The 27,124-nt window shown below is 42.2% G+C and overlaps 2 protein-coding genes across 7 annotated transcripts in view; one reads left to right on the plus strand and one right to left on the minus strand.

The window, feature by feature from the left end:
- CENPP (centromere protein P) overlaps positions 1–19,397 on the plus strand; it is a gene marked incomplete at its 5' end in the record, with an annotated part of 122,265 nt that extends 102,868 nt beyond the window's left edge. Inside the window, 3 exons of the mRNA XM_027700770.1 lie at positions 16,874–16,953; positions 18,694–18,785; positions 19,051–19,397. Coding sequence (XP_027556571.1) covers positions 16,874–16,953; positions 18,694–18,785; positions 19,051–19,163 — 285 coding nt within the window. The remainder of the gene's footprint in view (positions 1–16,873; positions 16,954–18,693; positions 18,786–19,050) is intronic.
- Positions 9,155–27,124, minus strand: part of IPPK (inositol-pentakisphosphate 2-kinase) — a 62,099-nt gene continuing 44,129 nt past the window's right edge. For all 6 annotated transcript variants that reach the window (XM_027700856.1, XM_027700857.1, XM_027700855.1 and 3 more), the window contains 6 exons: positions 26,815–27,094; positions 25,460–25,610; positions 23,980–24,082; positions 23,393–23,472; positions 20,922–22,372; positions 9,155–9,166 (listed from right to left, as the gene is read on the minus strand). In XM_027700856.1, coding sequence (XP_027556657.1) covers positions 22,147–22,372; positions 23,393–23,472; positions 23,980–24,082; positions 25,460–25,610; positions 26,815–27,094 — 840 coding nt within the window. In that variant the 3' untranslated portion in view covers positions 9,155–9,166; positions 20,922–22,146. The remainder of the gene's footprint in view (positions 9,167–20,921; positions 22,373–23,392; positions 23,473–23,979; positions 24,083–25,459; positions 25,611–26,814; positions 27,095–27,124) is intronic.

Here is a 27,124-nt window from a genome sequence, read left to right on the forward strand (position 1 = left end):
GTCCTTCTGTCTTTCCTTTTGAATAGAATAACTTCTTTTTTTGGGGGGTTCAAATGGTGACACTTCCTTGTATTTTGGACAGTTCTATTGCAGCTCTTTGCTGACTCGTATTTTTCCAAAATACTTAACAACTGAGCACGACTTCTGTGTGTCCCAAATAGCACAGTGAGCTTGGTTTGGGGGTTGGGCTTTCTCATGTGCCTCTGTTGGGCATTGCTACCCATCAGTAATTTTGAGGTTTGTAACTTTTTTGTCAGATAATCATATTTTGCAGGAGAAATACAAAAGATGGAGTCACTGGATTTTTTTTTGTCCTTGCCATAGTTCACAAAAGATTATCTCTGATTTCTTCTGTACCAGACCTTTGTATAAACCAAAGACTCTTTATACAAATACTTTTTGAATTTCTGTAAGTTTACAGATTTGGATGTTTATTTTGGTAACTGCCCATTGAGTTATGGGTATATAAATCTTTATCAAAGACATTGATCTGAGATTTTCGGAGCAAAAAAACCCACCACATTACTGGTTTCATCCTGATAAATTTCTTATTGCTCAGAAATACCCTCTAAGAGGTTTTCCCTGTGGAATTCTGTCATAAAAATAGTTTTCACGTGTAAACTACGAAGAATTCAGAATCTTTCAAATTTTGAAGGACAAAACAACCTAACCAGTTGTTAAGTTTCCAGCAGAGTGCCATAAGCCTCCTGTAAGTTTTCATTCATGTCCTGACATTGCTTCTTATATTCCATTTTCTCCATAGGCAAGTACATCATCCCAGACCAAAGGGACAGTGGTTCTCTTAAGTAAAGACTGGGCTATAATGAACATATAGAAAATCTGTATTTTAAACATAGAAATTTAAATCTAGAAAAATATAACACTTTATCTGTGTGTAAATACTGAAAACAGATTGTTTAGAATTCATTAAAAATAAGAATACATTATCATTCTAATGATCTTTCCCTATTTGTTTGCCCTTTTTCATTTGTTCTCCCTTTACTTGGTCGCACTTTCCATTTCTAGGCAAAATAGCCAAAAAAGTGTCCATATAGAACACTCTAAACTTCTCTAAAAAGAGGATGCATCTTTTTATAAACTGATGATTGATAATGTTGCCATCTTAGATTGTATCAGCAGTGATGTGGTAAAGTGAATTATTGGTCTTACAGATAAAACTGTTGGTTTGAGATGTCAGCGAGGACACATGGTTGGGTTCCTGTGGCTTTCTGCTCATATCAGTTGTTTGGTGCCTCAGATGTTTTCCCATTTTAATATGGAGTAGGAATTAATAACAGGATGCCTCTCCACTGAGAGACTGTCTCAGGAAGGAGATGTAGACTGAGGACACAAATATTTTGAAGTATTTTAGTCAAAAAGAAGGATTAGTTGGCAGCCAGAGCAAGAAGACACTTTGAGGAGGATAACAAAGTTTGCTTGTGGTTTCCTTTTAAATCTAAAAATTAGTTGTCTTTGCCTGTTGATTCATGTTTTTCCCATTACAAACAGTAGCATCAAATGGTTTGTTTGGGTGAATTAGTGGACAGTGGCAAAAATTACTTGTACAGCAATTCTGCAGCTCCCAGTGAGAATGTGAAGGGGGGAAATGGCAGAAGATGTGTGTGTGTGTTTGTAGACAAATCTAATTTTTAAATGTATCTTTTAATACCATACTGCTATTTTTATGATTATCACATTTCTAGATATTTATAATTCCACAGTGCACAAAATTCAGGATTGAGTACAAGTTGAAAACACCCCGTGAAGTGATTAATTATATTTTTTTTTATGATCTGACCAGCATTTGTGGCCAAAGGAGTTGTGTATTTCCTGATACTCCAGCACAGTTCCCCTCGTGTCATCTTCACGAGGGAAATGTTAAAAATAAAAAACCTCCTCTGTTTCAATAGGTTCTGTTATTCTGGATGACTCTGTGTGTGGTGTATAAACATGTCTTGTTGAAGAAGAACATTGGCGTTGTTTGGGCTTCTCCCAGAGCTCGGAGAGACTTTGCCAATTTACATTTTTATGATGATTTCTATCTGTTCTTCACATTAAATCCTGTGTGTTCTCTTCCCTTTGCTAACTGGAGGGCTCATCAAATTACTGAAAAATGAGTTATTTCTGAAACACCGAGTTTTGTTTTCATGATACAAGACGATGATGAGAAGTTTGGGGCCGGGGAGAGTGAGAGGGGTTCCCTTGGAACTGGTAATTCCTGTTGTGTCTCCAAGCCCAGCCTTGGTCTTGCACCGTCCCCTGTGTAAATGCTTGCACAGCCTGAGGCTTTTTGTTTTGAAACCAAGTTATTTCTTTTGCAAAATGACAATCTGGATAAAAATCAAGGACTACAGGACTGAGATACTGATTAGTTGCAGTAGGAAGGACATCCAAGTTTTCTGTTAATGTCTCACCCAAAATCTCTCCGTGTCTCAGCGGTGGCTCAGCCCAGCCCGGCTCTCATGGGGCTGCTCCTACCAGAGCTTCTTCCTCAGGAAGGTGTTCCAGCCTCTGGCACTGCTGCTTGGAGAGCAGCTCTGAGTGGAAGTTGAGCAGAGTTTTTGACCTCTGAGTATTTCCCTTTCACCAGTGTCAGTGCCCAGGTGGTTTGGGAAGCCTTAGGAAATGTCCCACTCCTGCAGGAGTCTCAATGAAAGGTGGGACAGTAATGCTGGAGTTCCTTGTTTGTCAGGTTGGGAAATGCTGGGATATAGAAAGTGGAGTAATGAGTCTGAGACGAGATGGACCATATTTGGGGACATGATGTTTGTGTACAGTAACATTGATTTATTGTTTCACTGGCAGGTTGGAGTGTGTTTGCAGCAGCTCTGAGTGTGATTCACTTATTTCCTCTTTATCAGTTGCTCATTTTCTATTTTGAAACATTTTTCCTCTTCTGCACTGCTCTGTTCGTAATCCATTTACAAGCACATCAGTTGCGAGGTAACTTGAGTTTTAAGTGCTTAAGTATCTGGAATCCTTTTATGAGTGAATTTTTAAAAGATTGAGTTTGCTAAAACTAACTCAAAGCTTTGCCATAAAACAGTCCAACGACTTGCAAGGGAGTGCAAGGTATTTTTTAATTAATAAGTATTAAAAAGCTTTGATTGAAACAAACCATATTTTGATATAAGAATCATCAATTTACCAGCTCTTTGAATGGTGTCATAAATTAAAATCATGCTAGTCTAAAATATAATATTACTATATTTTACAGCAGGCTTTGATATCTAATTCTTCAGGAGTTGGACACAATAATCTTTCTGGGTCCCTTCCAACTCAGGATATTCTATTATTCTATGATTTATTTGCTACTTTTTCTTTATTTCTGGCCTTTACTTCTATTACACAATGTGAGTTGTACAAGGGCGAATAAACCAATTTGATTTCAGAGAGTTGGGACATTTTATTTTGTATTCACAACGAGTACTTTGGTAACTGAACATTATGATATTTTTGTCTCATAGAAATTAACAAGAAAGATCCTATGTGTTAATAAGGATTGAACTGTTAGACAGTAATTCTGAATTAGTAATTCTGAATCCCAGGGCAGTGGGATATGCTGGAAATGAGAAATGGGATTTTGGAGGTCTAGGAGCTGTAAAGCTATAACTGGAATAATTTTTAAGAGTCACAAATATGTTCCTAGTCTAGACAGTGCTACTTCTGCACTGGCAGGGGCAGCTGCAAGAAATGCAAGAGCTGATTCCAAAACAGAGAGGGGCGAAAATAGAAAAAGCCAAAGGTGAGGAATATGCTGGAGGCCTCAAATGTGATTTGCAGTGTGTTTGGGAAGAGTCATCCAGAGGTCTTTTTACAGCGGAAAAAATGAACATTGAAGTATCCAGAACTACATTTTAAATAACAATATAGTGTTTGCCTTTCTTCTCAAGTTTTTCCATCTGTGTGTACCTTACAGCTCCTACTGTGAGACTCAGCTTGGGTTTGGAAATGGAGCCTGAGGGCATAAAAAGACATCCTTGTCTTTTTATATGTGCTGGGGATAACTGCACGTTTAAATTCTAGTAATGAAACTCTTCCTTTTGTCTGTTGCTTTAATTTCCTTTTTCTTGAACTGTTTTTACTCCTTTGTCTTTTAGTATCAGATATTTTGATCCTTATCTTTGTTCCCTTGAACTTGCCCCTTTTTCCCTTTTTTTTAATCCTTTCTCTTTCTTTCTCCATTTTGTTGTTGTTGCTTCTCTCCTCCTTTTTCTCCACGTAAGAGAATACAATAAAATCAAACATTGGATTTTTGGTTCTTCTCATACAACTTGGTTGTTTGTTTCATTAATATACTCAAATAATTATAGATTCAGTAATTGCTGCTTGAATTAGAATGCTGGAAATGTCTGCAGTGTTGCTTATGTTGAAAGGGTATGATAAAAAAAATATGTTATTAATTATTGCTCATACTTTGTGTGGAAACTTAAGATGTTGATTACCCAAGTAGTCTCTGGCATTTATTAATAGAATGAATAATCAATCATATGCTTATGCAATTAGTTCATCTGTGAGGCCATCAGGTCAGAGCCTGGAAGGCAGGACGTGCCCCTTTCCAGAGCTGCTGATTCCACAGAAAAAAGGGAAATACCTCTTTCCATCAGGTGTCCCTTCCCAAACTCCCCTCACTAATAACCCACTAATAATCCCCCTGTGGGATCACTGAGCAGACAGGTTGGATCCAAGCAGCTCACTGATATTTGAGTGAAGTTCTACTCAGTCTTACAGAGCACACAGAATTCCAGCAGCCCTGAGGTCATTCCACAAGCTCCATCCACAGTCATTCCGTCGGGAGTCGCCAGGAGCTCCGGCCAGACGGGGGCACCTTGCCATGGGTTTGTGTGGAAAACAGTCGGGAGCTGTGAGGAGGGTTTGTGGAGGATTTTGGGATGAGGGCTTGAGGGCTCCTTGTGCTTCCTTAAATCCAGCTGGGTAAGAGCACAGTCTGGGAAAGGCTGGTGCTCCAGCACCCACCTGGTACATTATCCTACAGCTTTATATGGGGTCAGGATTAACCTCTTGTTAGTGCACAGCTGTTAAAATGAAAACTTCAAACATACACCGGGTTTATGTGCAGGAATGTTTGTGTCACTTCCCTAGGGCTTAAAAAAACCTAAACTTGAAAAACTGACTAAGAAAAAAAGAGAAACTTTTTATATTAACTGATTTCCTTTCAGCTGGACTTTTACCAGAACAAAACATATTGTTACCAACAGTTTTGAAGTGTTTCTGCAAGGCCAGCAATTTAAATTCAAATGATGAAATGCCCCAGGTTTGCATTGAGAGTGAATGAGTTGCACTGGCAGCTACTATAAGTGTTATCAGTGCTTTTTGTGTTGTGTCAGTACCAATAAAACAAATATTTATCCACACACATCACAGAACATTCCTGGGGAGTGCAACCCAAATAAGGTGGAGCATAAGAATATGTTGTTGCCTGGCAGCTGCCTGTGATTTGTCCTGCTGGAAACACTAAAGAATTCTCATCACTGCCCTAAATTCCTTTGTCCTTGGCAGTACACAGATATTTGAGTCAAAATCATGCTTGTTGTGAGAGATTTGTTCTAAGGTATAGCACAGACTTGCACTCTGAATAGTTACAGGTTTTCAGGATTCCTTATTTTTGCTTTTGTTTTGGTTTTTTGGGGGTTTGCTGCTTTCTTCTTGAAGTCACTGAGTAAATCAAAGTTTGAGGAGAGTTGACCATTTTTACAAACCTGTTGTTTTTAAGTGGAGTGACAACTTCACACCCTTGGACATACAATAATTTTCAATTGATAAATCTCTTCTTGTAGATGTTTGGGTCTTCTCAAAAATATTTCCCGTGTCCCTCTTGTTTGTGCTGAGAATGTGTTTGGAGAACTGAAAGGTCGTGCTTTGGACAGCCAGAGGTGAAGAACTAGATTTGGGGATTGCATGGAAGGAATTCAGTGGGTTTAAAGCTTTCAGGGGCTTTTCAACTCGACCAGTTCCTGCCCTTGTTGAAAGCAACAGGCATTTCATGTTAATATTTATTTCCACATAAGCAGCTGATAATTGTAAATAACCAGACAAATGAAAGCCACTGGGTGGTAAATTTCTGTGAAGTCTGTCCAAACTGTAATGTTTCCTAGAACCATTAAAAAGGATGTCTTGTGGAAAAGATTTCAATGTATCTACAGGACTTGTTTTCTATAGAAAACTTCACTTTTTACCTAATGCAGATGTTAAACCTTTTTCTGATATTCAGGAAGAATATTAATAATGCTGCAATGGTATTTGGGAAAGTGGACGCTGATTTATACGAGGATGTATTTTATGTACATATCTCTGTATGTTTAAGGAAAATCTGGTCTTTATGGAGGCTGGATAAATGGATATTATTATATTACATGCAGTAGGAATTGTGCCTTTAATCCACTGATGTCAAATCTGGGTGCAACTACAAGAAGGAGCATATCCTTATTCTTGAGTGCAAGTCATACACAGGAGGTTTTTGTTTGCTTTTGTGCAAACCCAGGTTTGTCACTGGTGTTCAGTGAAGGTTATGGTACAGCTACAACTTACTCATGAGATCAAGGTGGTGGTCCAAGCAGATTTGAGAGATACTAATTGCCCAAACCCCTCTCTGCTCCTGGACAGTTTGCTCTAAGTGACAAGAGAGTGACCTTTCAAACAATTTATCTACTGGTGAGAAATGAAAATGGGTATTTTAGATGTTCCAGGTGGGTCTATGGATGCATGTCTTTACCAGGGAAGATCAGTTTTGCCCATACAGAAGCAAATAACTCTTCAGACACTGAGAAAGGCAGCTCTCTAAGCTTGATTTGAACAGGACTTCAAACACTGCTCCTATACCTGATCTATTATTAATTGGCAGTGTTAATAAATAAGTTATAATAACCAAACTTTATTAGTCAGGTACCTTTCTAGGGATAACAGATCTCCAGTTACTGGACCAGTAGGCAACTGCTTCTTCTAATTGTATAAATAAATGGAGTTTTATTGAGGAACAATAGTTCACTGACTTCTGTCCTTAACTGTGCCCTTCTCCCTTCCTCCTGACCCCCAGTCAAGATGAAAATAACCACAGCAGTGAATGATCAGCATAAGCTGAGCATCTTGTCTAAAAACCTTTTCAATCACACTTTTGAAAAAAGTAAATGTCTAACCTTGAGCTAATTTAGATGAACTAGATGGTCTTCATTGTGTCCTGTGATTTATTTTTTAAATGAATCTGGCTACTTGGGAAAAAACTAACCCAGCTTCAGAGCCAAGTCATTAACTAATTTCAGATGCTTTTATTTATATTATGTTTAAGTTCTGCTGTCTGGATGAGCTTCATAATGTAAACTGTACAAAAGCAAGTTGGGTCGCACTCAATAATCAGCTTTTCTGTGGTATTTCAAATCCAAGTTGCTTTATGTGATTCTGGACCTTTTTATTAGGACAAAAAAAGGCTTAGAGAGACTCTTACAGCATCTTCTGTACCGAAAAAAAAAATGTAATGATCTATTAAGTATCCTGCTTCTGTTGTAATGGAAGAAAACACAAACTTGGCTTAATTTCTGTCCTAAAAATGCCTTTCCTGCAGTCTACTTCCTTGGCTCCTAATTGTTTCTTCCCAAGTTGTTGATACTTCACGCTGTTCTTCAATATGACATCTTTTTTCCTTTCATAATTTTTCATCTCTGTATTGTCCTTGGCTGCTCAGTATCTCTTGCTAAATTAGACATTTCTCCTGATTTCCACACAGTGTTTTATGCAAAGTTTATCATCAAGAAGTATTTAATTATATTTAACTGCAGAGGGAGGGCAGAGGGTTCAAATACAATATAATGAAATGTAGTATGTCCATGAAGTTGTGGAGGAAGAACAGAACTAGTGAGCTCTACTGGTGCACTGGGAATTTCCACCAAAATAAATGCCCAGGTGCAGTGTCATTGCTCTCCCACAAAATCCAAATCAGTTCAGATTCCCTGGAATTGGAGCTGTGCCAATACCTGTGCAGGGGGTGGCTCTACAGCCATCTTAGTACTGAGACAGTGCATTTTGAAAGTTGAATAAAATGGCAAATAAGCCCTAGAATTTTAAGCTAGAGAAATGGGGAGTTTAAAACTTTCATAAACTAGTGGAAATCTTTTGCCTCAACAATTTTAAAGAGAAATACTGGAGAGAAAACTTGTCTCTTGCCTGGCAAGAAAAAAGAAAAAGCGTCTGCAACTTCTGTGTTCCCTAAGTGTTCACAATCTACCCCTTCCTGTTCTTTCTGAGGTTTCATGTTCATTTAATTTTATTTTTCCTCACAAAAAATAAACCTCTAGTATGTATTTTAATTTATTCCCAGTTTGCTGTAATTAAGTTGCAGATAAACACATGGTTACCATATGACAGATTGATACTGAAAGGAAATGCTTTATAAGAGACACAGTATTATGTGTATTCGGGCTTTGGTGATGCTGGTTTGGCTCTTCTGTTCTAGATCCAGTGAGGAAAATACAAAAAATATGGAAAATTAATGGCCACGTTGTGAACATAGTGACAAACTGAATCATGTAGAGCCATGGCTGAGTCAAGCATGAAAAATAATAATGTTATGGAAATGTGAAAGAAGGAAAAGAAATGGCAATGGAAATGGAGCAGAGCCCAAAAAAGAGAAGCTGTGATGGGGGGGAAGATGAAAAGAAAGAACAAAGCAAAGGAACTTCCCTGACACTTTGTGTAGGCTCCATGGGTTTGGAGGGGAGTGACTTCCAGTCGGGTTCAGACACTTGTGTGGAGCACTGACTTAACTTTAGGAGGCAGATGTAAGACTGACCCTTAGCAAAGTGATCACCAACCCCTGAGTTACAGATCTGGGCTGATACAAAGTACAGCTCTGAAGCTGGGTGGCTGCAGAGCAGTTTTTATTTGAGTACCCAGCTGTGCCTGAGGGAACCGGGCGTGTCCAGAGCTTGGGGGCAGATTGGAGGAAATGTTTGCAAAGATTCCTCTGTCCAGGGTATGCAGGGTGACAGTTCTTTACAGAATCATGGAATGGTTTGGGTTGGAAGGGACCTGAAAGATCATCTGGTTCCAAACACTTGCCATGGGCAGGGACACCTTCCACTAGCTCCAAGCTCCGTCCAACCTGGCCTTGGACACTTCCAGGGATCCAGGGGCAGCCACAGCTGCTCTGGGCAACCTGTGCCAGGGCCTCACCACCCTCACAGGGAAGGATTTCTTCCCAGTATCCCATCTAACCCTGCCCTCTGGCAGTGGGAAGCCATTCCCCCTTGTCTTGTCACTACTTGCCATTGTCAGACTTACTTGTAGCCCCTCAACTCTGCTCCCCAAATTCTTCCTTCCTCTGCTGACAGGGAAACACTTGTGTCATCAGCATCACTCATGATCTGCGTTTTCAAAGCCCGGATCTGAGCTGTGGGAGCTGTGCTGGCACTGCCACGTTGACAAAACCACTTTGTCATTGTGCTTTCCTTGCTGCCAGCTCCTCCCTTGGGCCCCAAGGCAGCGGTAGTTTTGTGTGATTTGCATCACTCAGATCCCCAGCAGGGCTGGTTTCCTGGGGGAACATGTTTCCTTAGATGGGAAGGTGGGAGCTGTGTTTATTCTGAGCCATAATTACGAGTGGTGAAGCTTCCTAAATCCATCCTGCAAATGCAGGGGTGTAATTTAGTTGAAGGGGGAAAGTGCCTTATATTTTCTTGATTACAGTTCTTTGAATTGCACAAAATGAGAAACTTCATGGTGACTTTTATGATCCTTTCTGCTCTGAACTTTCAGTGGGCCATTCTTTGAATGCTCAAAGATGTTATAATTCCAGCCCTTGCAAAACATTTTAGGCAGTTTTCAGCGCAGACATTAAAAATATATATAGTGTGCAAGGACACGTTTATAAAATGTTTCCTTTTATAATTCTATAATTCATATTTTATTGTTTGAAAACAGGTTTTATCAAGGTTTTTCTTCTGCAGTAGGAGATACAAGAGCCTATTTCCATAGCTGTAATTTATCACATATCCCATTGCTTCAAATTGATACTTTCACTTATCCAGAAGTAAAAGCACTGCCAACTTCCCAAGGACATGATAATGATGTGATGGGAGTTGAGCTCTGTGTTTGTGGGTTTACACTTTACCTGAGATTTAGTTAAACACACCCTTTGTCTCCAGACAAGACCTTGGGTTACACCATTGTCACCTTTCAGGCATAGACCAAACTGAGTTTGTCCTCTCAAATCCATGGAAAGTGGGGATGCAGGAGCCATTGGGACACCCCACTTGAGCATCTTCCGCTAGAACATGTTGTTTTGGGCACAGAATTTCACGTGGTGCTGATGCTCCAGCAATCCTTGTTCCTGTCAGGGGTGTTTGGGATTAGTCCTGAAAAAACAGATGTGGCCAAGCAGGGCTGTGCTGGCTCGAGGTTCCCTCGTGTTTCTGTGCCTGTTGCTCAACCTGAACCTCATCATGGGCAAATGGGAGACAGTTGTTTAAGCACACACAGCCCTCCCCAGAGCATCAGTGTTGTTAATCCAACTGATGTGGCACTCAGCTGGACTTTAAAACATTCCGAGTTCCTGAACGCCTTTACCATTTTAAGTCTGAGAGATCTCTGCATGGGAAGAGGCAAGAAAGGCAGAGTTGCATCTTGTGGAATTTCTGTAAAAACTGAAGTGCAGAAAGGGAAGTTGCTCAAGTGGGGCTTGGGCAGTTCCAGCTACTGTTTGAGAAATACAGATACATTTTGTGTGACATCAAGTGTTTCTGGTGTCCCACATGTTTTAGTATAGGGGGAAGTTGGAATGAGAAATGTTTTTCTTGAATCCTGAGTATTCAAATTATTTGTAGAATTCTACATCAGCAGTTATGTGTTGTATTTCTTCCTCTAATTGCACCTGGGGACATGGTTTAGTGATGGATTTGGCAGTGCTGGATTAATGGACTCGATGATCTCAGAGGGCTTTTCCAGCCTTAATGATTCTGTGAAGATCTATCAGGAACTCCTATGATGGACAGAGAGATCAAGCAAGGAGTGGGACACTGATTCCCAAAGTATGCTCTTCTGGGATACTTCCATAACTGGGCTGCTGATAAACTTCCTTAGCTCTAGAAACTAAAATAATAAAACAAATATTGACTTTGAGTGAGATCCCAGCTCTGCACTGCTCTGAGTTAGGGAATAGTCACAGCATTGCTCCAAATATAGTAGACAATAATTGTGTAACTCTGGATAAACCACTTTCTAAATGTTGCTCTATTGCTGTAGTGAAATTCATTTAAAAAATTGCAAAGAGAGCTTAAAACTGTGGATCATACATGTACACACAGGAAATGACTGTACCAGGAAAAACAGCAGATTGAAGAGTCCCACTCCACATCTTCTAATTCTTGTCCCACTTGCTGCATACCTCTAAAGCAAAAATCCCTGTGCAGAAGTTGCCAGGTTAATATAATCAATATTCTGTGTACCAAATAAATATTTTAGATAATACAGGATGTCCTTTCACAGAAAGAATATGAAATGCCATATAAATACTGTTATTTTTCAACCCAAAAATATGTGGGGTAGGATAAAGTGTATTCTCCTTTATAACATAAATGTTGAAGCTTTACAAATAACCCAGTAGCTCCAAAAGACCTTTGTTTCCAGTATTAATCTGCTAAAGAAACAAAGATTTAAACATGTTGGCCTGTAAGGTAAACAGCTTCGGGGCATCCCATGGAAGCAAATTCTAAGCAGTTCTCTCAAAGTTATTTTGCTTTCTGTTTTCATTGGGTTTTTTGATATTTTATGGGTCTGCATTTTACCTGTGTGACTGAAACTCCTAAAAATAGGAGGAAATTAATTCACTTTACATTTGCATCAGTTTACACATCCAGGAACAAATCGTGGGAGCCAGAGCTGGTTTAACAGTCATTTAACAATTTATGTCAGCGTTGGGTAGTTGTTTAATGGACTGGGGTGTGTTTATTTGGCCAGATCTAAAGCAGTGGAGGGAGCTTGGTTTGCCCATAATTGACATTGTGTTGATAACAGTGGGATCAGCTGAGTACACTGAACATCTGGGTCCCTCCTGTTTGGTGTTTTCTGTTGGGTGGATGCTGAACAAATCCCTGAGGAGGCAGAGTATGGATTTACTGACTGGGCCGATACATTTCAACTGTAATTACTGTGTTTCTTTCTTTAGATGCTTCCTAAAATCTCCTTTAAATGAAATTTGAGGTGAGGTCTAATCAAACATAAGGCACATTAATTTTTCCCTTTGTTGGCTTTTTGCCTTTCTGACTCAGTAATTCCAGCCCATCAGACTGGAAGCCTTTTTCTGACTGTTGTGATGTGGTGCTTTCCATGGGCAAAGTTCAGACCCTGCAGGCCATGAGGATAATATTTAATGACACTGGTAATGTTTACAGTTTTCTATGAAAAATATGCAAACACTGCCATTGTACAGGAAAATCTTCTGCACAAAGAACAGCAGCTTCAGCAGGTGAGAAACTCACAGCAGCTGTGGGCAACAGGATCCTCCTCTCCTCGTATATTCTAACAATTCCAGACTTTTCCTGTTGATTTTCACTTCAGAACAAGTCTCAAGAAATGCAACTTTGAGACAAAAACCTTGCCAAAACCACAACTGTCTTCTACATCTTCCTCTGCTTGCACTGTGGGTTTTTCTTTCATCCTTGTTTTCAGTTCCTGACTGTTCCTCAATTTCTGCAGTGCTGCTCTTGCCCAGTCAGGGAGTGGGGAGGAAGGAAAACAAAATCCAGGATGCTTTTGTGTTCAGACACAGCACTGCTCATTTGTGGGTTACACTGGTTTCTCCTCTGTCAAAGTCTGAGGTGCTTGTTGGTACCAAAAGAAGTTAAATTTCTTGGAGAAATTATCCACTGGCTTAGGGCTTGCCACTGTGCTTTAAAAATACAGCAAAGTGTAAATCCTGGTTGTATTTTCATGTTGGTGGCAGCTGCCTCAGAGCATAAAACATTGGAGTTAACTGAAATGCATTAACAAATGTCTTGTCCAATCTTAAGCTAAAACTCATCAAAGGCACTGAAATGACATTTCTAGGAAGATAATAGTACATGTGAGGTTCAGTTAATTACAAATAAACATAGTTTGTGACTTGAGGATGAGAGTTGTTGGTGAAGTTTGCACCAAAGATTTTAGCAATGTGCATCAAGGACAGATAAATTGTAAGATCAGATCTCCCCAAAGGGACCTGTAGTTATTTGGGCTCACACAAGGCTTAGTAAAAGAAGAAATACAAATTAATTTCCAAAAATGTAATTGCTGCCCTTACTTTCATTTGGCAGCTTGGTGGTTGCTGCTTTTAAGTGTCTGTAGGACTTGACCATGGTAATAGTAAAATTGTTCCTTTTGTTGTTATCTGAGTTAGATAAGTTCAAATCAGCCTGTTGCTAAATCCAGGGAATGAACTTGTTGGAGAAGAGGCTCTGAATTCAGGCCAGGAGCCCCTGGGGATGGTGTCCCATGGGATGGTGTCCCAAGGGATGGTACTGCAGGGATTGACCTGCTCGTTGGCAGTGGGAGCAGCACAGTGGCACTGGTGGTGATTGTTTGATGCTTCTGGAATTTCATCAGATCATTATTGGTATTCTATATATCTAGAATTTTCATGATTTTCACCAATAATTTGTATTTGAATTACTGGTGTTATGGCAATGTTGATATTAAGGCCTTGATGCTCCCACCGTGTGTGACTTCAGTGGGTGATAACGTGGCCTTAGCTGAGCAAACCCTACACACAAATCACCCAAATCAGAGCCCACAGGGAGCCTCCTTGGTAAATTGAGAAGGAGCTTGTACCTGTGGAGGGGCTCATGGTGGCACAACTCTTCATATCCATCCTTCTTACAGAACACCGAGCTCAGAACCAGCAGTAGCAGTGAGCTGTTGTTCCAGCTGGGAGCAGGGTTGTGTGTTTTCTTGTTAAGTGGGTCAGAAGCAAATTCATCTGCTTTTATTGCAGCCTCTGCCTTGCCAATTTTGCTTTGCATTCCCAGCCACAGCTCTTAACCTGAGGAACTCAGAACGTTTTCCTTAGCAGAGATTTAGTGTGCAGAAAACTGCAATGCAGCTCTAAACAGCTGGAGAATAATATATTTTGGTTAAAAATAGCCCCTGCAAGAGTATTCCCTGGGATGGCTCTGTGTGTGTGTAAAATCTGTCCTGGGAGCACGGGAGGGCTGAGCGTTCCATCCCCACGGTCCCTCTGTGATTTGAGACTGTTCCTGTTTGAGACACAAGTTCCCATCAGATTCCCTGCTTGGACTCCTGAAGGAGCTGGAAAAACCATTTCCGTCTAGAAGCAGTAATAGCTTGGGCTGTTGGTTTTGATCATAAACTGACATTTAAAAGTCATCTGAGGAAAGATGTTTCTTGATTAAAGGCAGGTTTTGCTTAATGCAGTTGTAGCTGATCTCTCCCATCTGGTATCATGGGATCTCTTTCCCTTGCCTGGGGTCCAGTTCACAAGATCCTGCAGGAGTTCCTGACTTTCCCAAGAGACCTTCCAGTGAATCAGCTCATTCTGTTACCCTGGTCATCACTCCGCTTTTCTTTTCCCTGGGGAAAACTTGGGGAAGTTGCTCAGCAGGGAAGATGAGGTGATAATGTGGTATCCAGAAGTGTTTGGAATTGCAGTTCTGCCTTTGCTCACCGTGTGCCTGGTGTTTGTTACATCCCAGATCCCCACATTTTACCTGTGGGATTCAGACATTACGTTCTACGTGTGGAAGATAAAAGGCAGATGGTGCGGCTGCGTTTCCCGGGGTTTATTCCCTGAATAAGGTCACTGCTTAATCCTGGGTCTTTGCTTCCTGCTCCCGTGGGGTGGTCGCTGTAAGGAGCTGTCCTGAGGTGGGAACAGAGCCGAGATCCTCACACGGATCCGGGCCTGGAGCAGCCGTCAGGGCTCAGGTTTTAGTGAGGAGAGATGTAGGTATTTGTGGTTTGGCTTTTTGTGTGTTTTGTGGATTGCTAAAATATGACCTTTCCCGCTAAAAGGCTGGATTTTATCCCAAATCCTGTGGATTTCACACAGGATCGGATTCTCCCGACGTTGAGGTTGATGGTGTTTACAGAAGGCAGAGAATAACCACCCTCTGTGTGCAGAGCTCACCTCTCCCAGGTACAGGGGAGCTTTGCCACAGAAAATCACACACCGGGATTTCCTGGAGTTGCCTCTGTTTTCCATATGACATAAATACACCCACCAGGTCATGGCAGCTACACAGGAATTCCCAAAAAAGCCCTGGGAGTGTTTCACAGTGTTTGGAATTGTAACTCTTATCTCGTTCCTCTGATGTATTTTCTCTGGTGATTCCCAAAGGTCTCGGGATGGGCGGATGAAGGTGAAACATGACTCAGTTCTTAGCTATGGACACTTGGGATCTCCTGTAAATGAGGAACACAGGAGCTGAGTTCCAGAGAGAAGCTAATCCTGCATTTCTGGTGTTGGCAACCTGGAGCTACAGAGATCAGTAGATCCTCCCAGGCAAATGAGGGCTCATAACGGATATCAGACGTGGGTTATGGACAAGGAAAGCCTGGAAAACTTGTTCTATGTTGTTATCAGAGGGGCATAATTCCCCAGGGAGTAAAGCTGGAAGAGAATCTCTGCTCTGCTGAGCAAGTGACCCTTGATCAACCACTTTCACAGTGTCACTGTCCTGCTCCGCGTCGTCCCTTCCGTGTCCTTGTTCCCAGGATAGATCCTGGTTGTTATCCCCACAGTAAATACAGTACTGGATGCTGGGTAGAAACTAAAACTGGCAAATTCCATGTGTTTTATGTCATTTGGCACATTGTGCGCGGCCCCCCTTCAGCTTGTCATAAATTCCTAACCCAGAGCAAGGTCACATCTGGGAGCGATTTCCTTCTGCCAGATGAGGCGTAATCCCATAAAACTGGACTCATTCTCTCCAGCGCCGCTCCACGACCGGCTCTCCTGCTCCTTTTCCTACAGACCTGCCCCGGGAACCCTGTGGGATGATTCAGGCTGAGACTTTTCACACTTTATAAACTGCAAGTTTTGGAGCACAGCTCTGTGTCCAGTGCGTGAGGCAGGACCAGCAGGGCACAGCTCTGGAGTCTGCACGACAACAGGCTCTGGCTCCGTCCTGTTTCCTTTTCCAGCACATTCCCTGCAGGATGTTGTGTTGTTCCTCAGTGTTTGGTGTCTGTGCATCCCCTCATACTCTGAGTAACCTGTCACCTACAGAATCCATACGGAGCTACAAGTCTGCTCTTCTTTTATGTGCTTTTAAATGAGTTCTAGCAAAAGTTCTGAGTCTTGAGTAATTCAAGATATACATTCTGAACACTGTCAAATATCAGAGGGACTTGAAAAAGGAATGGAGCAACAATCAACCTTTGCACGTTGTAGTAACTGGAAATAATTCCCAATGACATGGAAGTTTAATAGGAGTCAGTGGTTTTATGTTTGATCACGTTTCCATTATCACATATTTTGGTAGCTGTGGTTATTTTGGTGTCTCATTGCCTTTATTACTTTGTGCTTCCAAAGCCATCTGTGGAGCTTGGTGATCTCCAGCCAGAGGGTTCCAGTCAGGTTCCTTCCCTCACAGAGGGGAGGGGGTGAAATGGGGATGTATTATAATGTCTTATTAAATCCAATTAACAGAACTTAGTTAAAAAAAAAGTTCAGGGTTTCCTGGGTCTTGCACAAGGAGCTCTAAAGAAAAAAAACAGGTCAGAATTTTAAACAGTCAGTATTGTTACTCTTAATTATTGCTGTTAATCATCACACAAGCTCATGAAATCCACTGGGACAGGGGAGCACTGGCTGGAAACCACCTCGTCTGCTGTGATTTTTGTGACCCAATTTGAGCCTTTTTATTCACAGGCCAAGTATCCTGAGGTCGTGACCCTTCCAGAAGGACTGCAGGGAGATCACATCATTCTGAGGAACCCCAAAGTTTCTGGGTAAGCCAATAAATGCATCTCTTAATTGATACAGCCCAGGGATTGCACAGGCAGGGCAGGAGGTGCAGGGATCCCAGTCACATCCCAGCAAAGCCCAGTTCCTTGGTGTCTTGCCATTAAAGAATAGAAAGAAAATGGTAGTTACCATGTAACTGGAAGCAACTGTGGCTATACTTTTCCATTGTTTTAGAAGGAAATCTGTTAGATGGGAATTACTACTCTACCAGGCCTGTGGGATTTGTTTGGGCTCCCTGTGGGATGTGTTCCAGCAGGTTTGGGGTTTTCAATAGAGAAAGAAATCCTTGGAGTTATATGTAAGACAATATAATTATCACTGTCAGGAATTCTGTCAGGGCCAAGAAAAATAACTGCTTTGTGAAGGGATCAGACCATTCCCTTCTCCTCTTACATCCTGCTATAACGTGCTTTAATTTATATGGAAACAACTGGAATTTGAGCACAGCTCCCTCTGTGACATTTCTGCGTGGAACTAGCAAATAAACCCTAAGAGATGGTGCTGTCTTGGTTCAGCCAAACCTGCCACTTAAAACTACATGCTTTAACTGTGGGTTGTTGGAATGAATTGTTCTTAGACCATCAGGGTTAGGGAATAACCTGCTTTAACAGTTTCTATGTCACCAGGTGGCAGTTCCATTACACTCTCCCTCTGACCCACAGTCATGAAACACAAGAATTTCCAGGTCATTTCAGTGGGTTGGTAGAAACCAGACTGGCATAAGAATTTGTTTGCAAAATTCCAGGACAAACTGTGCACAAATTCCCAAAGGATTTGTAACAATCAAGGGGCAAAAGGCTGACAAATCACATTTGAAGGGAATTTTTACAGTTGTTATGGGTCAAACATCATTGAGAAAGGGGAGCTTCCTCCTCACAGTGACTTGCTGTGCAGATCAGCTTCGGATCAGGAAAGCCTCACCTTCCGTAAGGAATTCTAGGCTTGGAGGGGAATAAAGATGAGGTAAAGAAGAAGGGCTGTTATAAAGCAGGAGATCTGCTCTGGATGTTGCTCCAGACCAACCTCCTGCCTCACTATTCCCTTGGGATGGTGCAGTGATCTTGTCCCACTGCAATAGCTGGGAATCATGATTGGCCTTGCAAAAAAATCCAAACCCACTCTGAAGGAGTGGTGATGGTTGAGATTATTTATTTTTTTAAAGTTAAAAGCAAAAAAATGCCAGAATGCAGGCTTTGGGCAGATGTTTGCCTGTGCATTATTCTAAGACAACCATGAACAATATCAGGGTGACCCTTATTCCAAACCCAGCACATCACCTTTTATCAAACACTTCTGGAACAACATTCCTGTTCTTATCCTGTGTCTGAGCTCAGCACCTGACCCTGGGTGAAGATGTTACAGGAGGGGCTGGGCCAGGGGACACTCAGTGCTCTGCTTTGCCTTCCTCTCTTACTCTGCCCCACTGCCCTGTGCAAACAAACCATTCATAAGAGACAAAGACAAGAACCAGGGTTAAAAATCCTTGAGGCTGAAAGCTTGGAGGTACCCAAACCTTTCCTTGTCAGCAGATTACTGGTTTTCCTCAGTTAATGAAATGCTCCTGGTTCCCAAACCCAGAGATGGGTGAGTTGGATTACATGAGGTGAGTTTTGTTGGAGAGCAGGAGCAGGAGCCTCTCAAATGCTGCAGCTTCTGCTTTGGAGGAACCCCAAAAACAGTGCCCTGGTTAACCCTGGACTGACCTTCCTGTGCTCCCTGTACAGGTTTGAATTGATGATTGTCTGGAAGATCCATCTGGATGAAGAAGGGACAACTACACCTGTCCTGGACCTGCTGACCAAAGTCCCAGAGCAAGGTAACATCAGTCACTTCAGGGGCTGTTCTGAGCCACCAGGCAGAACACCAGGCCCTGTTTTGGGCCAACATCCCTTTAGAGAACACGGAAATCCCCCTCACAGAGCCCAGCCAGGCAAACAAACCCCAACTGAGCAGCAGCTGCACTTCCCCCCCTGTGTGATTCCAAAGGTTGCACCCCGTGTCTGTGTGCAGGTGCTTCACCCCCTGCCAGCACTTGGTTGAGCTCTGGGAAAATAACCTTCCCTGTTCTGTGTTTCCTGCAGTCCTGGAGCAGAAGATGACAAGAGTTGAGAGTGTCCCTGCCCGCTTCCGGAGCATGGTGCTGCTCCTCGGCATCGAGGCAGCCCTGGAGAACCTGATCAAGGTGGTTGAATGAATGCCAGCATTACTTACAGCAGGTAGCAATTTCAAAAGTAGTTTTAATTAAGATATTGTGTTACACAGTCTATAATTTTATTGAATATAAACATTAAGTTATTTTCCATTTAGAAACCATACTCATAAAACATGCTATCTGTACAATTATGGCACGTTATATATAAATTGTCATGACATGAAAATAAATACAGCCATTTAAATACAAAAATGCCAAATAAAATAGTTACATGTACAGAGTGATTTCATTATAAATTTATCTTTCTGAATCATTAATGTACCAGAGTGGTTTATCTTCTTAACATTTTCTAGATACCTGGAAATTGTTAAAAGATCATGCACTGTCAAAATCAAGTCCATAAAAATCCATTTCATTTCACAGCTCTGTAAAAGTACAGTGATTTTAAAATGACAAGAGAACAGTAAGAGACTCCTAGAACAAAGAGTTAAACAGCTTTCTCCTTAAATTAGGGTGGAAGAAGACAATTTGGAGATTTCAAAGACATACAATGGTAAAAAAACCCAAGTGTAACTGTCTGAAGTAACTTTGTTGGAAGTGCTGAGACAGCTTAAACTACCCCAGAGAGGCCCCATTACCCTCCTGGGAAGAGGTGGGTGAGTTACCTCCTGCCCACTGCAGCACTTCCTGCTTCCAGGGGCAAATTCTGGGAGGTAACATGTTACCAAAGCATCATATGAGATACATTCATCCCTGAAGAAACAAAATGGATCAGACAGATGTCTTGCCTCTCCCTTCACTTCCATCAGATGTGCCATCAGCCCTTTTGGGAACTCTCTGTGTTTTCCAAAGTTCCTGCTCTCTCCATCCCAACCAAACGACCGTATCCACCCCAAACCGATACAACTGAAGTCAGGTCCTTCTTGGGGAGGGAGTAACAGTTCCTGGAACCAAGGGCCCAAACCCACAAACTCTGGGCTCTCAAGTGACACTAAGAGACTCCTTTGCAAGGCCAGAGCTGCTGGAGCCACCCCAGCACGAGGGATGGCAAAATATTGTACAGCAACGGGGAAACTGGAGAAATCAAGAACTGAAGCAACAGTATCTTTATAATGCCATAAATGTAACAATCCACTGTTTGACCACTTTAACAGTCTCCCACTGTTCTAGTGGGTCAGGAAAAACTGCCAAACTCTACAGCTGAGCCACGCCAGAGATTGGGTTCTGACAAACAGCAGCTCTCTAAGGAAATCTCTTGTTAGATAAGGCCTAATTTCAAGTCTGGAGTCCAGCAGACAGGCAAAATTCATTGCAACTTATCCACTGGAACTGGTTTAGCTGGTTTTGTGTAACCTTTAGTTCAATTCATCTTTAGCTCCTTCTTGCCTGAAAACAAAACTGTTTGCTCAGCACAGACGCTTCTGTTTGTGTACGAAACGTGTGTAAAGTTACAGCATAAAAACCTGGGAACTTCCCAGCTGTGGATGGTCCTTCCTTCCTCCTCTTTCTAACAGCTGGTTTCTGGATTTAGAAGTGGCTCTCTCTCCCCCCCAGGTTTTGTTTGGAGAGAAAGGATTATTCCCACTGTGAGCTACCAGGTTATTGCACGGTTGCAGTATCACATCTCACATCCAGGAGAGCAGCTCCAGGCCCTGTCTCACCTGGCAGTGCCAGCCCAGGTCTCTGTCACTGTGGGAGTGGTGTCACTCTGTGTTTCACATTTCCTCCTTGAGTTGTGCCAATGTACAGGGGGTCCTGGGTTGGCCTTTTGAATTTCAGGTGAAGTGGAACAATTCAAACATTACACTGAGACCCTGATATGCTGAGCACAGGCTGCATCCAGCTCCTCAGCCTGTGGCTTGAGCATCTCTGCACCCTTCAGGGTGTGCAATCCCTGAGGGAAAAGGGGATGTAGATTTTATCATAGTACACTCAGTTTTGGATATATCCCCAGTCTCCAACTCGGGATCTTCCCCAAGGATGGCTTTACTGCAGCCACTCACCAGCCTTCAGCTGCACATAGCACTGCTTACAGAGTAAAGCCATCCCAAAAATCCCTGCAGCAGTGATACAAGCCCACCTTGGCACGAGACTGACCCCCTGCAGCTTCAGGGCAGAAAATGGGATGCTGTCACCTTTTTTCTGTGTCACTTAAAATGAAGGAGCCTGAAGCAGCTGTTGGTGCTGCACAGCATGTGGGGCATCAGTGTAATAATGCCAATGTCTGGCACCACCTGAAAGACCTGAAATGAACTGTAAAACTCAGAACAAATTCTTCTTGTAGCTCAGCTTAAACTAGGTGAGAGTGAGCTGTGGTTTCACCTCCAATAGCAGCATATCATGTAGGGACAATAAAAACCAGTAGGGCAGGAGAGTTAAGCCCAGCTATGACATAAAACTCAGAGGTGTTTACCTTAACCCTTTGCACTTAATTTCAGAAGCTTTAGGTAGATACAAGATGATCACAAAACTTCTGGAGGCAGCCTGGTGTTCCTAATCCATGCATTTAGTACTTAAGTGTTCTGCAGTGACAGGGCAGTTTCACAGATCAGCCACTGCACAGTTGTATTTTCAGTGGATTAATGCTAAAATGTTATATCAGGATTTGCCAGAGCATTCCCTCCTCTAGGAAGGATGAGTGAGACTCAAAGCACAGGCTCCAAGGCAATTCTCTTGTTAGTAATTAGGCTTTCTATGTTAGTGCAATACTTCAGGAAACCTTTAATTCTGTGCTCTTTCAATTCTAAGTAGACTTTTTGTATTAATTTGCTCTGTCCTCTAGTTCCAAGGTATGGCACATTACCTGTTCTGTCACATTAAATACATTCATTAAGGTTATCTAGCAAATGCTGTCTCAGGGCTCTGAGAAGGCATCACCCATTAGAAATCATTTCATAAAGCAAAAACATTCACAGCTGAAAAATGCACTGAACACAATAGAAAAGAAAAAAAAATCACCATAACTGTATTCCATTACTCTTTCACTTTCTAATGTGTTTGAATAAAAATAACCTCAAGGAAATGGTTACACTTTATGGAGAACTAATGTGCAGTCTTCATTCTCCTTGAAGAGGTTGGACATAACAGGGTCATCTTTGGCCTGTACATTCTTCAGGTAATAGTTGACTATCTCCCCATCCAGTTTGTACTGGTGGGGAATGCTCTCATAGGGCTTCAGGTCCAGGTCCAGCACAGAGACGGAAAAGGTGAATCTGGATTTGGATGCCAGTACCACAGATCTTTGCTCAGAGCTGGAAAACAAATCCACATTGTACATCTGAGTCACTGAAACCAGGATTTTTAATTTATGTGTCCCAAGTCCCCTTGCAAAAGTGACTCTAATGTTTATCTTAGAACTTTCATGGGAGCCCAAGAAAATAAACTGCAGCTAAAGCAGCACTTAGGAAACTACAGCTCCAGCTTTACCAGTCCTAATGGGAACTTGGTGGGATCTCTTCCAGTTGTTTTCCTTTCAGCTTGCACACAGCTGAAGTCAAACATTACTCTCAACTACTGTGCCTCTGTATTTAGTAAATCTAAGCTGTTTCTAGGTAATGCATACAAAGCAACAACCCTATTCACTGGCAAAAGCAGAAAGAGCCACTGCAACACCTACTTAGGTTCAAGGTAATAAACACTTAGTGTGGGAACTGCTGTCCAAGCATGCTGAGGGAGGGAGGATTTCTGAACTCAGCCATTGCACAACTCATGTCCATCACCAACACTTCACTCGAGAACTGCAGGGCACATACAGAAAACAATATTCTCCAAAAATACAAGGGTCTAGTAAACCAACTCCCCCCTGCAGACTATGACTGCTGACACAAGCCAAAATGGATGACATTGCAGCAAAGCCTCCTGCCTGACAGCCACAGATGTCACCTCTCGATTATTGCCTTGGCTTTACTCTAATTAGGCCATTAAAGGCAACTCAGCTTGAAAAATCTTTCATATGAGGACACTGAGGCAGAAAAATTGCACCTGTTTAAAACCACATAGAGCTACTACAAACAGTCAATTCAAAGTTCAAGAGCATGAATATAAAACCTTAACCCTTTTGATCAACTTAAAACTCTTCAGAAACAGACATGGGTTCTAAATGCCTCAAATCAGAACTCCATTAATATGTTCACAGCCAAATATTTGGACACATACCCCCTCCCCCAACCCCCACACTTTTTTTAATTACTGAATTGACTGAACTGTGCAAACAACATCTCCAATTTCTAAACAACTGGAGCCATTCCAAAGCAGGTACAGGCAGCTCTTACCATTCATCCTGCAGACAGGGGGAAAGGGCAATCATGATGGAGCAGTCTTTAGCAGTCATGGCTATTCTGTACTGCTGCACCTGTGCAACAGAGAAATAACACACATTTTCTCTTATGCTTGTTTGCCTGTAGTAAAGCATCCTGTTCCTTACAGAAGGCACCAGTGTGCTCCCTACATTGGGATGTTGGCACTGTAAGAGCTGGAAATCATCTCTGTAACAGATGGTTGGCAGGAGCAGGAGGGTTTGCAGCATCCTGTATAAGAACCATGTTTATTTCCTACAGATCATTTTCTGCTGGCCAAACCAGCACCAGTTCATGAAAATGCTTCCTCAGTGTAGAGAGCAAATAATCAGTTTTATTTTTTTCTTAAGAACTGGTGCTCCACGTCTGTTTTTAATTGCTTCTGCCATAGAGATGCACCCTGGCACAAGGAAGAACTTTAACTGTCCAGATCCTGATGAGCCAGTGGTGCTGCCTCCATCCATTATCCACCCCTTTCAGTGAGACAAGTGTTAATTAACACTGCCAGAGTGAGCCAGGTGTTAATGAACACTGCCAGAGTGAACAACCCTCACCAGAAGTACCTTTGTTAACGCGAACGCCACTGTCCCGTCATCCTCCGTGGAAAGATCCAGCAGCTTCTCATAAAACGCCTCATTGTAAGGTCCATCTATCTGTAATGTACTCCTAAATAAATGTAAAAAGAAGATTTATAGATAGCCAGGATGATTGACTGGTTTTCAGTGTGATCTTTCTTCAGCAGCCCAGACACTCAGATGAGAACAGCCCAACCACAACACTGATAAACACGTCCAAGGACTGACCCAGTGCCAACCAACGTCCCAGCCAGTCCCTGTTACTCTCATTTCACTCAAGATTTGCTGCTACTTAGGGGTTGTGTGGTTGGTTTTTTTTAAAGATGAATCATTCTTAATCCACTGCCACCTGTGTATCACTGCAGGAACAGTATTTTTTGCAAAAAATGGGTACATTTCAAAATCTATAGCAGTTTGCAGGAGTTCCCAGAAGCCTTGCTGAAACATATATATCTAAGAAATGTATAATAATATATTCGGGTTTTTTATATATATATATATATGTATATGTATATATATATAAAAAAAAGATCAGCTGGGAGTATAGGCATATCTGACAGGGCCCTGCTCTGCCCCAGCTTTGTACCATGTGCTCACGGCAGTGGCTTGGCCTCCTCCCTTCCCCTGTTAAACCCCTGAGCCCCTCACAGTGGGGTTTGCAGCACACAAACCCCCTGCAGCCCAAAGAACACATTCCCAAATTCTTTGTTTCACGTGTAACTGCACCAGCAGCAGTGACTCCACGAGTGAAGCCAGAGTGCCCTCGTGTGAGCAGCGGCAGAGGCACAGCCGAGGCACAGCAGCCCAGGGAAGGCTTTTTGTAGCAATTCTTGTTACACCAGTAAGTCTTATTTGAGGAAAAAATGGAGTAGCTTTCAATGCCCAGGCAAGAAACACCATTAGATAAAGCTTATTGAGCCTCAAGTATGATTTGAGCACTTTGTGGGTCACAGGCTGGCATTTGGAGCTGTTCTCACAGGAGGGCAGGATGGACAACAGCAGATCCACACGTTCTGCAGGACCCTCAGGCACAGGCTGGATTGTTGCCAAATATTGGATTTTAAGGGCAGGTTGTAGGTAAGCCAATAGAGACCTGAGAATGACTGTGAAAACATCATTATCCCTGCAGACATTCCGAGCTCTGCAGGGACTGGGGACAGGAGAAACCAAGCACCCATTTCACTGTACCTTTCTGCAAATACACAACCTGCACTACTCAGGAAAAGGGAATTTTTCTCTCCTACCTGTTGTGAACTTCCTGTGATCATTACTTAAAAATTCAGGCCAAAGTGACTGACACCAAAACTTTCAACAATAAAACTGATCTTTTATATTATCTGGCAGTTCAAGTTAGAAATTCAGAATGTGCAATGCCATGAAGGAAGGTTGTATGACATAACAAGACAGAGCCAGTCTTGCCTGCACACCTGGTCACTCAGAACTGAAAACAAAAGCCATCAAGTCTTACCTCTCTTCAGGGAATTCCTCCAAGTACTGTTCAACTCTACTGTACAAAGGATAGAGTCCTTCAATATCCAGCATGTCAAGCATCTGAGCCTGAAGGGTTTTATAAAGGAGACAACCCCTCGGTAAGCCAGAGCTTTCCAATTTGTGTTTACCTAGAAGAAAATGGATTTTAAAATAAGGCAGACATGAGTGTGTTCTTTGCTTCAATTTGCCAGAACATGTGCTTGTCCACAACACAAGGCCAAATACTTTTAGTCCAGTCACACACAGGGAGGGGGAAATGTTGAAACATTTCAGTTTCCAAACACTAAAGTGCCAGGTACACATTTAAACTGCAGAATAAAACACCTGGTATACAACTCTGCAAATTACCCCCAAAAAAACCCACCAAAACACACCCGTCCTGCAATCTACTTTTTTGAGTTCACGAGAAATTTCTCATCTGAGTCTGAAGCCACCACAAATTCACTTCGAACAGTATCAACTGCTGGCAGAAAGTAATTCTGCATTTCAGCTATCCTGTCTTTTTGTTAAATAATATAAAATAAAGAGATTTGCACTTGCTGTAATGTCTGTGAGACGGCTCTTTCTCCAACACTACAACAAACCACCAGCAGTGAAAAACATCTTCCTCAAAAGCAGAGTGAGAAACATGTTTTCTGTATAATTAGAGTAACTGGCAGCATCTTGAATAGTTAGAGCTTCACAGAACTTATGCACTGAGGAATTATCATTGTTCACAGTTTTCCAACTCTCACTTCCCATTCCTTTCCCCTCTGGTATTCAGACCTTTCTATTTACCAGAAGAGCAGCAGAAGAACATGAGCTGTGCCCTCGCTGGTGAGGACTGGCAGGAGGAGAGGGAAAGGCAAGGAACAGGTGTCATGTAACACACCAATCAAAGCAGCCCAGCTTCATCACATACAACATAAGAATTCCCCATTCGTTTGGAATCCCTATGATTGTTATCAGCTCACACTGGTATTTTCTTCCATTTTTCCTCTACCACCACCTGGATTTATTTTTTACCTGTCATTAGGCACAGTGCTAAAAGTGCTCACTCCAACATCACATTAAGGGCAATTATCTACCAGCCACACAGCTCAGAACTCGTTTTTTAAATGTCACTACAACTCCACTGTTTCCATTCCCACATCAGCATCCATAAGCAAACAAGAGACAAAGATCTGAATCGTTACATCAGACAAGGCTCTGAGCAACCTGTGGAAGCAGAAGGTGTCCCTGCCCATGGCAGGGGGGTGGAGCAGGTGGCCTGTAAAGGTCCCTTCAACCCAAACCACTCAGTGATTCCGTGGACAGTCCATTACTGCCAGTGCTTGAGAAGTTCTCCCTTACCGTTCCTAACCAGCTCCTTGTTGAAAGCACTTGCTTCACAGTAGCTTCGTCCTTGTGAGACGGGAACTGTCTTCATGTCACCTGCCCTGCAGGTGTCGGTGCTACTCAGTAGCGTCATGGTTATCACCTGGATCAGTTCTTTAACAATTGTCCTTGTGCAGTGGGGGCCACTCACCAGCCCGTTGGAGGGGAAAAAGAAAGGTTTTAAGTGACGAGCGAGTTCGTTCCAGTCAGAGACACAGTCCTGGTCATCCTTACAGCCATAAATTAGTTCACCATTCTGAAAGGGGGGGGAAATGAAGAGTCTTTA

The sequence above is a fragment of the Neopelma chrysocephalum genome, unplaced genomic scaffold (assembly GCF_003984885.1).
Source record: "Neopelma chrysocephalum unplaced genomic scaffold, ASM398488v2 Primary Assembly neopelma1_147, whole genome shotgun sequence".
In the NCBI taxonomy this organism is placed as follows: Eukaryota; Metazoa; Chordata; class Aves; order Passeriformes; family Pipridae; genus Neopelma; species Neopelma chrysocephalum.